Source organism: Amblyomma maculatum, chromosome 10 (genome assembly GCF_055883805.1).
Source record: "Amblyomma maculatum isolate TAMU_Amacu chromosome 10, ASM5588380v1, whole genome shotgun sequence".
In the NCBI taxonomy this organism is placed as follows: Eukaryota; Metazoa; Arthropoda; class Arachnida; order Ixodida; family Ixodidae; genus Amblyomma; species Amblyomma maculatum.
The window spans coordinates 44,597,758-44,612,154 of NC_139353.1; the positions used below are offsets into that span (position 1 = coordinate 44,597,758).

Genomic DNA, 14,397 nt, shown 5'->3' on the forward strand with positions numbered 1-14,397 from the left:
TAATTACGTCCAGCAAAATACAACTATGAAGAAAACCAGAGATAAAATGCGCAATTCTTCAGAAAAAAAAATAAACAGGCTACAGTTTCTGCTGGGGCAACACAAGCAGTTCGTATACGCCTCCATGGTGAACAACCGAATAACAACGCGCTACCGGGGACCGTAAGGCCGTCTCAAGTGATAGCCGTTTGCATCGTATTCAAAACCGAGCTGATTGGTCGAAATGGGCGCCGTATGAGCTATAAAAGCATTGGTTACCCCTTTCCTGCTGCGCAGCGGTTCCTCCACGTACCGAACAGGCAATGTGTAATCTATCAGCGTCACGATAAAGCTGCCGAGGAGGCGACCACAGCCAGGTCCCCGATTGAACCACGGTCGTTAACCCCTCCGGTGCTTGGTGTCACGTGCCAACCTAACTGACTCCGTTTCCAAACTGCGCCGTTCCTGAGAAGAGTCTTCCTGGCTACCTGCCATTAAACTGACGGCGACGCTAGTTAACCTGTTCCAGAGCCGACGTGTGGCTCTGGAGTTTAGCGAGAAAAAAGGAGCCTCTGGCGCGTCGCCGCGTTTAGATACGCAAGATTCGTTGATGACTGCCGAATGCTTTAGATATACAGTGGGTACGCATGATGTAGTTGCGCCACGATGCTCGTGCCATTACTCCGAAAGCCCACTCTCGTTTTCACGCAGCTGTATTCCAAAAACACGCATACCACGAAGGCTATTTATGCTTTCGTACAAAAGAAAGAAAGAAAGAAAGAAAGAAAGAAAGAAAGAAAGAAAGAAAGAAAGAAAGAAAGAAAGAAAGAAAGAAAGAAATAAATAAATAAATAAATAAAATGAAACAGGGTTGGCTGGTCATGCTCTGCGGCCTAGTAACAGTAATTGCATGACATGAGTGTGCGCACAAAGCAAGCCCCCGTTAGCAAAACACGAACAAAATGAAGATCAATCAAGGCACCGCGTATAAAGAAACAGCAGACTGCTTGCAGCCACTTTGTAAACAATGTCAGTCGTGCAAGAAGAGGTGCGTGAAGCTGGCCCTCCCGCCCAAGACAAACGATAGACTCGAGGGAGCAACCCGGCCGACGAGTTCTGCAGCACATCGAAGCGCGCAGCTGCTGGTGAGCTCTCGAGTGCAATCCGTCATCCTCCAACGACAATGAGGGTCATGCTATAGCTGCAGCAGACGCGCAACACCGGCTCTGTGCCACCCCGCTGTCGGGGTCCGACAAACCAACACATACATGAAATCGCTGGGCACAAGAGAATGATTTTAGCTTCGAAGCCAGAGGATGATGCATGCAGTTGTACTTGCTAGATAGGTTAGGTTAGGTTAGATTAGGTTAGGTTAGGTGGTGCAGTGATTAAGATGCCCGAGGTGATGCAGTGGTTAAGATGCTTTACTACTGTGCCGGAGTGAGTACCTGGGTTCGATCCCGACCATCGGCGGCTAGCTGTGCGATGCACGTGCACGTTAAACATCCCCAGGTGGTCAAAATTTCTGGACCCTCCTCTACGGCGTCTCTCATTGCCTGAGTAGCTTTGGGAAGCTAAACCCTACAAATCAAATCAAACCAAACCAAACCAATCTTCTCATTCGCACGTGTGTGCTGCTCCGGGCCAAGATCCTTGGAGGGCGGGTCGAGACTGTTTCTTCATGCCACCATCAGCGAATATTACAATGCTGCTCGCTTAGACCGCAAGCTCTACCCCGACCCTCATCCTAATCTTTCCCTTCGGGAGGCTCATATCTTTCGGCAAATACAGCTGAATACACTCACAACCCTTGCACGGCTATATCTCTACAAATTCCGTCGTGATCCATCATGCCCCAACTGCCCTTCCCCTTATGCCAACCTTTCACAATGCCTATTTCCATGTCCCGTTGCATTGCAATCGGGATTCTTTCCCACCTACTATCACACTATCTGTACCTGGTTGGACTGGCTCGGTGCTGAGGGTGCAAAGGAACAGCGCCTGCTCGTCCTGCAGGCCATCGATCTAATAGGCGCCTAAGTGTTGCGCCTCAATAATGTCTTCTACTACTACTACTACTACTACTACTACTACTACTACTACTACTACTACTACTACTACTACTAGCTCGCATACTAAAACCCGCGACTCTATACGGCGGTTCGTGATACAGCACTCACCTACTGGCGCACCCCAGCAAGCAGTATACGCTTACCGGGTCGTTTAGCAGGTAGCAAACGAAGAAAATTTGTAGACACTGGCCATTTGAGCACTGCTTATGTTCCAAGATTAACAAGTTAAGAAGAGGTTAAGAAGTTCGCAGGGGTCAAGTGGATGCAGCTAGCACAGAACCGGGTTGAGTGGAGAAATATGGGAGGGGCCTTCGCCCTGCAGTGGGTATAGTCAGGCTGATGATGATGATGACGATGTTCCAAGGTTCCACATGTCTATCGGCGCTTATCCAAAAAGCGATACACTTTGCTGAAGAGGTCGGGCAGACAGCATGTTGTCCACTAAAATTCTCGCACTATTGATATCCTGAACCGGCGACAACTGTAAGGCCCCGTCTACGTTGCACTCGGTCCTTACAAGAACCGTATAAACACAGACATCTAAAAAAAATTATGTGGGAAATCACTATTTCGGTAAAAGCTTGAATTCTGGTCCAGACACAAATCGTCGTCGATTAGGTTTTATTTGTGACTCCTTTGAAATTCACTTTTTATTTGTGACTCCTTTGAAATTCACTTTTTATTTGTGACTCCTTTGAAATTCACGTTTCATTTGCGACTCCTTTGAAATTCACGTTTCATTTGCGACTCCTTTGAAATTCACTTTTTATTTGCGACTCCTTTGAAATTCACTTTTTATTTGCGACTCCTTTGAAATTCACTTTTCATTTGCGACTCCTTTGAAATTCACGTTTCACTTGCGACTCCTTTGAAATTCACTTTTTATTTGTGACTCCTTTGAAATTCACTTTTTAATTGTGACTCCTTGAAATTCACTTTTTATTTGTGACTCCTTTGAAATTAACTTTTTATTTGTGACTCCTTTGAAATTCACTTTTTAATTGTGACTCCTTTGAAATTCACTTTTTATTTGTGACTCCTTTGAAATTCACTTTTCATTTGCGACTCCTTTGAAATTCACGCTTCATTTGTGACTCCTTTGAAATTCACTTTTTAATTGTGACTCCTTTGAAATTCACTTTTTATTTGCGACTCCTTTGAAATTCACTTTTCATTTGCGACTCCTTTGAAATTCACGTTTCATTTGCGACTCCTTTGAAATTCACGTTTCATTTGCGACTCCTTTGAAATTCACTTTTTATTTGCGACTCCTTTGAAATTCACTTTTTATTTGCGACTCCTTTGAAATTCACTTTTCATTTGCAACTTCTTTGAAATTCACGTTTCACTTGCGACTCCTTTGAAATTCACTTTTTATTTGTGACTCCTTTGAAATTCACTTTTTAATTGTGACTCCTTTGAAATTCACTTTTTATTTGTGACTCCTTTGAAATTAACTTTTTATTTGTGACTCCTTTGAAATTCACTTTTTAATTGTGACTCCTTTGAAATTCACTTTTTATTTGTGACTCCTTTGAAATTCACTTTTCATTTGCGACTCCTTTGAAATTCACGTTTCATTTGTGACTCCTTTGAAATTCACTTTTTATTTGTGACTCCTTTGAAATTCACTCCTACACCAGTTTGTTTATTTCTACCTGGTTTTACTTTGTGTTATAAACGTCCCCTCTTTTTTTAGCAATCATCTTTGTATAACATATGAACAGTCTCTAGTGACGTTACAGGCTTCTATGGATCAAGAATCCTGTCAAGTGGTCATAATCGGAGTAGCTTTTTTGTCGCCAGCCGCGATTTTCGTGGGACAGAAGCTTGAAAAATAAACATATTCACAAAAAGTCATTAAATACCATAACAATTTTTCCGGTACCATCTGGTTAACCTTAGAAAAATCTTCACGCATGAAACATAAATGGCAACATGTTCTGCGCTTTGTACATCACAGGGGACATAACAGTCATAACTGTAACCTACCAACTTCGCAGAAAAAAAAACATAGGGTGACGGGATCTATTTATCGATCACTTAATGGCTTAATTTGCAGAACCTAAAGCCCGGGCAATGAAAATATCGTTTAAATGAAAAATAACTGTACAGACTTCCTCACTGCCTGGCGATATATAAATGAAATTCATAATTAAAGCTAGTTATTTATCAAGCGTTTAAGATAAACCACCTTCATTACATGCCAGTGCAGCTTTACGGCCTTAAAACATGCACATCAAGCTGTTTCGAGTCGATTTCCTTTGATTTTTTATTTCTGCGTGGTGACTGAAGCGCTGACGTTGCTTTGAAAAACACCAGAAAAAAAGTGTTTCCTTAATAATTCAGCAGCAATTTGTACTAGTTCCGCGAACAGAAATGAAAATTATTCACTTCTTTCTTTAACCTCTGTACGTCACAGATGAAACGACGGGCGTAACGAGCGTATAGGGTTCATTCTGCCGCGCGACACGGACCGCTCTCTCCTCCAAAAAGCCCCCCCCCCCCCCCCCCGTCATCCGCTCAAAAGAAAGAAAAGAAAATAGACAGAAAATAAATGCAAGAAGATGAAGTCTGTGGGACAGACCGCTGCCCCGTAGTCTTTTTCTGTTCTCCATTTGATGTCTGATGATCCAGGGGCGAGCGCGCGAACGCCCTCTCTCTGACGCTCTCCGCCGTCTGAGTCACACTGACAGCGCAGACGAGAAAGAGAGAAAAAGAAAAATAACTGGGCCATAACTGCTGCGGCGGTAGCGGACGTACCGTGCGCTTGGCGTTGCCCAACCGCGTGCGCTTAGCTTGCGAGGGTTCAAAACAGAGAATGTGCTCTTTTCTTCTATTTTCTATCAAATAGCGTCAGCAGATTGGTTCGGTCATGTCCAATATATCTATTAATTTGTCACGAGTGTAGAGGAGTGTTTCGGGTCACTCAAACTCATAACCAAGATCAGATGCTTACACGCCTATGTAGAAAATAACCTTTCTAACAGTTAAGTATTTGTTCTCCGAGCCGTAGATTGTGCCTGCTATTACGTGGGACTCCTTCGGTTAGAAATTAAGAAGGGTTCAAACGAGCTGGTAACACGGAAAGTAGAGCTCGTTGGTAGGACATTTTTTGTGGAAACAATGCAAAACACCGCGGACAAGCAAGAAGGCGCGGATGGTCACAAATGTTCGAAAAAAGGGGTGATCGATTCCACTGACGTACTGTCAGCAATTGATTTACCGCACCAGATTTTCACTTCGATGGCGAGAAATATCCTACTTTTTCCCCACTGCGCTCAGATATGCGTATTTTTTTACGCAGTTTGTGTTCGCTTCAGTTATTCTGTTCGCCTTTTCATTTGACGCTGATATACTTACATTAGTGTGGCATAGTTCAGTAAGAACTGGCCTGCATGACGACAACTCGGCAAAACCGTCCCGCCAGTTTAAATTACTGCATAGGTTAATTGAAGATCATGTCTTCACACATAGGCAGGTGTATCCCAGCCTCATACAGCTTACTACACCAGTAGAAGCAAAACAAACAGCAGGACGATGGGCTTCAAAGACGTTAAGACAATGCCAAGACCATGCCTGTGCGCCATAACGACTGCATGAATTGAAGCAATGACCTACTTTCTGCAGGCGTTGTGTTTAAAAGCGCATAAGCAACTAAGGCAATCATGCAACAAACACGAGGTTTTTCGACAAGCGTACAAAGCCCACAACGGCGTGAATAAGTAAAGTACCTGTCATTATATAGCCTGCAGACCCTGAGCACATATGTGGACTAGAACTATGCAAAAAACCAAAACCCGTAACGCCCGTAACCGTAACAGAAGCGTGTCTGTAAGCAAGTCGACTCCATAGGATATACGCCTCGCGTGCTGCCGGACCATTTCCTAACTGACTGAGGCTTTTAACTATACTTTCTTTCGAATGCGTGGTTCATGCACGTGAAGACATTTTATGAGGACTAATGGTAACAAGGTTGTAGGCGAAGCTGATGGCAGTAAATAAATAAATAAAAACCTCGGGTGTCGGTCCGACACACCATATCCCGGCCACTTATTAAGGTTTTTAAGGTACAGGTTTTGCAAAAAATGAACCACCGCGTTCGGTGCTGGGCTCCTTTCACACAAATGGTGCTCCTGAAGGGTGAAGACAATCCCTCACTGTCGATATATCTCGAGAGGTATGCAGCGATGGCAAACTAAAGTCATATTATACGGCTCGGAGGCAAACTTCCTTGACTATATTTTGACAACGCGCATAAGAATACGCTGTAGGTACTCCTGTACTTTAGGAGGCGATAAGCCTGCAATCGAAGTCAAGGCCCAAATGCTTGCAACAAGACGTCGATGTGCTTTCCTGCGAGCTCGTGGCAATGCAAGCATGCAGTAGACCCGATTTTATGCAGGTCGACAACTGTCGCGTTTTGTACAGCTGCGCCGAGGCCTTGCAAACGTATGACGATGACGAATAAAAAAAGAAACGCGACGCAACTTCGGAAAGAGCGCGATCGTGTGCTACAACTGCACAGCCGTCGGCGAAGTGCGCCGCGATGAGACATTTCAACGACGATTGCGGCCACTTGAGGCATATAGTATCGCTATCAGGGCAATAAACATTGATGCCGCAGCAAAACGCGCAGCACTCAGGAGACCAGAAAGTCGAACCTAAGGCTATCTATAGCGGCTTTCCAGAGGAGTCTTATCTTCGCACAGTAAATTACACACGTTCTTGTCCGTACAGCGTCGCGCACTTGATCAAACGCAGCCTGCAATAGTTCACATTTGGCACAAACCGACTACTAAACCAACTTGTTTACAAGCCGCCTGTCTGGGACCACGTAACAATAAAACTGCATCCCCGGTTCCACTTGACACAAATTCGTTCGCGTCTTTCCGGCCCTCTCTCCCCGGCTGCTTTCTCCATTTCATCTCACTCGCCTTCGCGCTCGGCCGAGCGTGCAGGCAGGCTGTCATTTTCCCAACATCCGCTCTTCGTAGGCAGGCAGGCATGCGTGCGAGCTGTTGCGTGTAAAAAAAAGGACGCGCGTGCCGACCCAGAGAAACGCGTCGCATGCAGTCGCATTATAACAGCGGGAACCGTTGCAACGCACCACCATTCTGCCAGCGGTGAATGAAGAGAAGGCTTCCAAGGCTTGCGAGACAGGCGCGCGCGCCCAGACTGGATATCGCGCGTTGCGAAGAAGCGAAGACGATCTTGCCTCGCTTGCTAAGCGGCAGCGCTTGCATTCCGAGAAAGATGATTTAATGCGCCGCTATAAATAAGGACACGTCAACTGTGGCAGGTCCGAACGACGCGAGCACCTGCCTGCCTGTTCCAGAGGCACACCCATGGGCAGCCACTGGTCACGAATTAAGGTGCATATAAAGAGAACCGAATTAGCAGAGCGGCCGTAAAAGTGCGCCGACGCCACGGATGAAACGTGTACATACATGCGATATGCAGAAACGCGGGAAAGCATCAATTGCAAGCACGAATTGGCACAAATTGCACAATTCCTCCCTTTAAGCAGTCCCTCTCAAGGTTGCATGGTTAGCCTATAGTTCAACTAACTTATGGTGATGCGCGGGCGGATTTGGCGCGGGAAAACCTCTCCCTTTCCTTTCCCCCAGTCTTTAAGGGAACAGCCCCTGTGACCTTCCCACAATGTCCAAACAGAAAAATGCATTCTTTATAAGACCGCACCCTGTACGACCAACCCTTCGCATAACGCCTCCCTCAACTCCTTGCCAAATATTCATGTACGGCCAAGGCCCGATGCAATCTAGACCATCTATTCCGTGCTCTGACTATGCATGTCTTTACATCGGGCGCTAGGCGCTTAATTTGTCTTGTTTCTCCCTAATTATGTCGCAGCTAAAATATGAGCTCCCCAACGCTACCTCGACAAGCGCATAATTAGAAAGTCTCCAGATAACCGTCGACTCGGACACCTAGACGGCCGCTGGCTACAAAAATAGGGCGACAGCTCAGGCCCGTCACTTTTGGCACTGCATCCGGCGAGGCGTGACCGCCACTGAAACGGCGCGTCAGACTAAACGCGGAATCGGTGCCGTCTTGAGAAGGCTCATTTGCATGAATAGCGCTCGCGTAACGTTCCGGATAGCACACTCATAGGCCATGAAGCGTCACTGGTCGACAGCAAGGCGCGTCGCTTCACTCAGTTTAGGTTTCCGCTCGAACAAAAGGGAGACGGGCAAAGTAGGGAAGACTCACTCGGTAGACGACAGTGCGTTGCCCATGGCCCCGCTGGTATTCGTAAGGCATCCTGTGTCCCGCCGCTGCACGATCTCCGCATCAGCACATCGCGCACCATCAAACACGTCGCGCGGCTCGGCTGCTCGAGCAAGTTCGTCTTCTTCCTCTCACGTCCGGCATGCGGTGGAGCCAACCTTCAGACGACGCTACGCTGGCTACGCAAACGACCGCCGGCGCCGCTCACCGCGGAAGTTGCACTTCGCGCGGCCAGGTGCCGTTAGCGTTGCGCATCGCCGCAAAAAACTGCCGCCGCGAGCGCTCAGCAACACGCAAAACCAGCGTGCCTCAGTGGGGGCGCCACTCCACCGAAAGCGCGCGCGAATCGAACACCCAGGCCTACGCCAAACGCAAGAAAGGAAAAGGTTGATGTCACGTAAGCCACGAATTTTGGTTAGTCATCTGGACCATTGTGCGCATAGCAAAAATAGGTACACGGGTCTGCAAGCCATACAACATAAATATGATCGGTACACTCCCCTTGCTGCGGAAAATTAGGAAGACACTCAACGCGATTCTTTATATTTTGTTAAAGTTATTTGAAAGAAAGCCGCAGTATCTGTCTCACTTCTCAGTGGACGCCTACATTAATAGTTAACTGCATACAAGTGAGGTTCGAATCCCTATCGCGAACTTGACCAGCAGATGGATGCTAAATGGGAACCAACACCACTACACCACCCTGAACATTGCATAAACAATAGATGCGCCACATTTTTTAGAAGAAACCACGCGCGTATTTTTTCTCGATCCTGTATTTTACGCGATATCTCAATTCTGGAGTGCGGCGACGAATTTTAGGTCGAACGAGCCCATTAGGCTATCGCGTAAAATCTGGCACCAGCGTTGTGCGAGAGATCGCGGACATGGCTAGCTCTGGCAGGTGGCCGTGTACTCACTGGTCGACCATCGCCAAAATTATTTAATAATACCAGCTGTGAACCTTCCCACGGGCCAAGGGGCATGGTAAGAAATTAGTCGGCACCTAATTCTCGGCCCAAACAAGGCGTCGTTGTTGGCTGCCCACGATGTTGGCCAAGTACTTTGAGCCAGTCACAAGTCGCACGCAATAGGCGGACTGAAATTTTTAACAAGTTGCCAAGCCATGTATATGTTGAACTGGTGTTTTCCGTGAAGCCACGGCGTGCAGTAATGAAGCAACATATAAGTACGCCTTGGAAAAGTGCCTTCTTGAGAATTTGAGTGTTTTTTTTAGAGAATGATTGCATAACGTTCGTACAAAAGCAGCAGAGCTGAGTTTTTAAATAAAAAAGTTTTAGCAACATGATCATGCCCCTCTTTATTTTCCATTTTTGCCGTCGCAAGATTAAAATTGACTGAAATAACTTCTCTCAAATTACGAGAGAAACTGACCCTAAAATGAAGGCCTCATGTGGGAAATATATAAACTCGCTGAAATTGTGTTCACTCAGCGCGGTAGTGTCTTGTTTCATAGTGTTTCTTAAGCGATTGACATGTTGAACCCAGCTGCCATGAAAATATGTTAATTACTAGCTGAAAAAACGCCCTCAGCTTTATAGTGGTGATGAGGCCACATCCCCTGGCCGATCTTGGCCCAAGCTAGGTCAACAAGGCTGGGCCGAGGTTGGTTATTGGCCTTACACAACCCCACATTTGGCTGCCGACTATTCAAACGTTCTGCTCTCCTTAGGTGGACAGCGTCTGCAAGGCTGGCCTCCGGCCTTGGCCTTATGCCGGCAGGCGAAAGTCAGCCGGTGTAAGGCCAATAGCCAATCCTGACCTTTTGGCCTGGTGAACCAAGGTCGGCCAGGGTGTCTGTCGAAGTTGGACCAACATGGTCAAGGTCGTTTTTTAATTGGGTTACGACACTCCGACAGCGTTCTTAACACACCAGAACTATATATTCCGGCCAGAGCCTAATGAGACACAGGTCTGGGTGTAGCATTCTTCTCTAGTTTTCCTCCCGAGCAGGTAGATCTCTGCCGAAATGTTCCATTCCCAAGTAGTAGTCTCGCCATCCTGACAAACTCCCTCTTCTTCGCATGGGTTCTCACCAAATTCACACAAATCGAAGTTATACTCTCCTTATTGGGACACTTTAGTTTCTAATTCAGTACAAATGACGAAGTTAGGAAGTTGACTTTCGCAACCTGAGGCGCACAATTCAATCAGCTCAAATTATTTCTGGTAATTTCTGCCTTTTTCCGGTTCGAAAACAAGCACCATCTGAATTCCTCTTCACGGTTGCCTCCGAGAGCCCGCTCTTTCCTTTTTTTCCTTCTCTTACACAAGCGCTAACACTTTATGTCGTAGACTAGCTGGTAGGACATGAACAGCGTTTTACGCAGGAGTATTGAAAGTTGGGCCATGGGCCTTTTGGTAGTGGTTTGAGTTATGTGGTTTAACGTCCCAAAGCGACTCAGGCAACGAGACGTAGCAGTATATTCTAGGCACTATAACCTGTGGTTCTAAAGCCCCGCCGCGGTGGCGCAGTGGTTAAGATGCCCGACTACTGTGGCGGAGTACCCAGATTCAAACCCGACCGCCGGCGGCTGCGTCTCAATGGAAGCGAAACGGAGAGGTATATATCCGTGTACTGTTGTTGTGGCTGTAGGAAGAAGGAAAAGAAAATGCACGGGCCTGCCTACTGGCTCTGTAGCTGTGCCACTGATTGATTTATACGAAGGGAAAAGGCGCGGTAACTGTCTCACTTGTTATCTGTGGACACCTGAACCGCGCCGTAGGGGAAGGTGGGAGTAAAAATGGAAAGAGAGAAAGAGGAGCCGTAGTGGAGGGCTGCGGAGTAATTTCGACCACCTGGGGATCTTTAACGTACGCTGACATCGCACAGCACACGGACGCCTCTTCGTTTCGCCTCCATCGAAACGAAGAGGCGTCCTCCGCTGCCTCGTGCGGACAGGAGAGAGAAAGAGAAGAAAAAGATGAGGAAGACGCGCGCCGCAACAGCCGTCGTCCACCACCTAAGCGGTGGCGAGTGCAATGACAGCCTGGCTAGCCCGCGCCGCAAGCGGCGTCGACCTACTTTCCCAGCCCCGTAGGGCCAGGAACAGCCAACCTTCACCACCTCACCACCGTGTCCGTCCGTGTACTGTGCGATATCAGTGCACGTTAAAGACCCCCAGGTGATCGAAAGTGCTGCGAAGCCCTCCACTACGGCACCACTTTCACTCCCCTTTCCCTTACGGCGCGGTTCAGTGTCCACAGAAACCTGACCGATACTGCGCCTTTCTTTTCCTATAAACCACTTATTATTACTGGCGTTCTTTAAAGTGAACTGCACGACGTCGCACAGCACACGGTCGGGCACCTTGCTTTTCGCCTCCATCGAAAAGCGGCCGCCGCGGCCGATATTCGATCCCACATCCATGGACAGAGCAATCAAGCGCCCTAACCATTTAATCACCGCGGCGGTGCTCTTATTGATTCAGCCCCGCCGGGGTGGTGCAGTGGTAAGATGTCCGACCACTGTGCCGGAGTACCCGGGTTCGAACCCGACCTCGGCGGCTGCGTTTCGATGGAGGCGAAACGAAGGGGCGTCCGTGTGCTCTGCGATGTCAGCGCACGTTAAAGATCCCCAGGTGGTCGAAATTACTCCGAAGCCCTCCACTACGGCTCCTCTTTCTCTTTCCACTTTCACTCCCACCTTCCTCCCTTCCCTTACGGCGGGGTTGAGGTGTCCACAGAAAACAAGTGACAGTTACCGCGCCTTTCCCTTCCTATAAATCAATCAATCAGTAGCGATTGAGATTTATTTGTAGCAAGGCGTGTGATATATGGCGCCAAGCGTGAAGGTTTCTCACATATGTCTGTCGAAATTGATAATTCATCAACATGCAAACTCGACGCGGAACAACGCACAAGTCTCGATCCGTCCGTACGAAAATAATTGACCGGATTCCATGAACCATATAAAAGAGCAGAGAAAACAGACCGTATTAATTCGATTCTAAGCACCCCCCTCACCGCTTTTTTTTTTTTTTACGATCGCGATAAGTGAGTGTGGTAAAAAAAAAAAAAAAAAAAAAAAAAAAAAACCTTAACTGAGGCCTCTCCCCATACCGCCCCCTTCTTTTCGTGGCTTTATCGCGACGAGACGGGCGCAAGAAATAATTTAGCAATTTATTTGGCAAGCAAAGTTGACAATTGCGGAAAAAGCGATCCCAGTTCGCTTAAACTTCCACCTGTCGGCAGTCGTCGCTACTCGTTCCGGCTTATTCCGTAACGGCTCTCAGTTAACTGACACCAAACCAAGCAACGAGCGCGCCAGAATATTACCCGCGATATATGCTGCCAAACGGCGCAGATACCTGGCCCACGTGACAATTAGGCTGGTCAAGTTATTGGGGTCACTTTCGGCCAGGATAGCTAACTTTAGCCAAGATGGTTAGATTGCAAGCAAACTATTTTTCTTCAAAGCATTTTTGCGAGAACGGGGGAGGGTAAGATACGCGAAAATACGGTATACGCATAAGATGCAGTGCATGAAATGTGTGCGTCAGCTGAACTTAATCTTCGCGCGGCGTGCCCGAAGCTATCAACGCAAGAGGCGTTCACCTCGTTTAGAACGCAAAAGCACTTTTTTTTTTCATCGTTTACTCAACATATTTTAACTGTGTGCATGCGTGATTCCCGCGATCAATGGAAGTGCATACAACAAGCACCACCGTGATTCCCGCGATCAATGTAAGTACGTACAGGGTCGTCCACTTCTAGCTATAACACGGCCACTGCTTTCAAAGCAACATTGTGTTCGGCGCAGATGCATATTGAAGCAGAGCGATACAAGTACAGAGGGGCCCGGAGTGGTGCTTCGCATGACCTGTCACTTGGCTTCACTGCGCGGTCGAGTAGGACGCAATGCCGCTTTGAAAGCAATGGCCGTGTTATAGCTAGAAGTGGACGAAGCTGTACATACAACAAGCAGCACCAGTAGCGTGCCGCGACTCCTTGATTATAGTTATGTCAACATCCTACCACTCGCACGCGCGCTGAAGCTGCAGGCACACAACGATGACAACGCAGCAGCACTCACCCGCAAGCACTTGGGCACCTCGGGCATCTTCTCGAAGAGCGCCAAAGTCGAAGTCAGCGTCGACCGCCGCGCAGTGTAGCAGGCCCGGCGCCGGTATTCCCGGCGTTGTGCGCGCGCATACGACGAGACAAAACAACATGCTCGGTTGAATCGTGTGCCGCGCGGAGTCAGCGATGCGTTGCTTGGAGAAGTTGCCCGCAGACGGTGACCACGCGTGCGAGGTACGGGGCTCGCAGCATGCGACTTTGCTTTGCTCACGGCAGCTGTTGTCCTCCCAAGGTTGACAGATGGCGGCGCAGTAAATAAACCACGAGCGGCCCGCCGCACGAAACACAATCGAAGGGACCGCAGCACAAAGACGTCGTAAACAACGATCCAGTGCCCGTGTGACGCGGTACGATAATGAAACGACAGAACTGCTTCCGTGCCAAGCTATTCGGTGTATGGCACTGGAATGGTCGTAGTGAAGTGCCGAAATAACTGCATGCCAAATCGGAAGTGAGCACGAAAAGAAATAAAGGAGACTGTGTTCATTTCTTGCTTCACATCAAATTTAAATTCACCTAAAGTTTAAGATCTTCATTCTGCGACACTGCCTCCAATAAGCATCCAATCTTATTCTTCCGCAGCACTACACATTTTTATCAGCAGTCTCATTTGCAGTGATGGTAAGAGCAGTAATTCAAAGAAAAATTTTAGATGCAGCTTTTGACGCAACAAAACTTATACAATGGACAAGTAGAAACTGTCATGCATCTTTTGCCCACTGCAAAAAGCAGCACGAGCATTGCTAGCATCCCACCCCAGTACACACTATGTGAACCCATATACAGACAAAAGCACGTCTAGCAGAAGTTTACAACACAGGAGCTGAAGCTTTTTTTTTCTTCAAACCTAACATCACTACTTAGGTCAGCACAGCAGTTGGGGCATGCTAACGTGCACCTGGCCATGAGTGGCTTACATGTTTTCCGCCTGAGGTGTTAATTAGTTCCTTCAATGAAACTTTAAAGCCACTTTTACGATGTCCAAATTACC

At 47.6% G+C, this 14,397-nt stretch overlaps 1 protein-coding gene across 2 annotated transcripts in view; it reads right to left on the reverse strand.

Annotated features, from left to right (window-relative positions):
- LOC146176305 (calpain-B-like) overlaps window positions 1-13,540 on the reverse strand; it is a 97,215-nt gene extending 83,675 nt beyond the window's left edge. Inside the window, exon 1 of one of the 2 annotated variants that reach the window (XM_084582644.1) lies at window positions 13,360-13,540. In XM_084582644.1, the coding sequence (XP_084438770.1) occupies window positions 13,360-13,386 (27 nt within the window). In that variant the 5' untranslated portion in view covers window positions 13,387-13,540. Of the gene's footprint in view, window positions 1-8,285; window positions 8,511-13,359 lie in introns of those variants that run through there. The other variant, XM_084582641.1, reaches the window with a different exon arrangement.
- Between the last annotated feature and the right edge of the window lie 857 nt (window positions 13,541-14,397).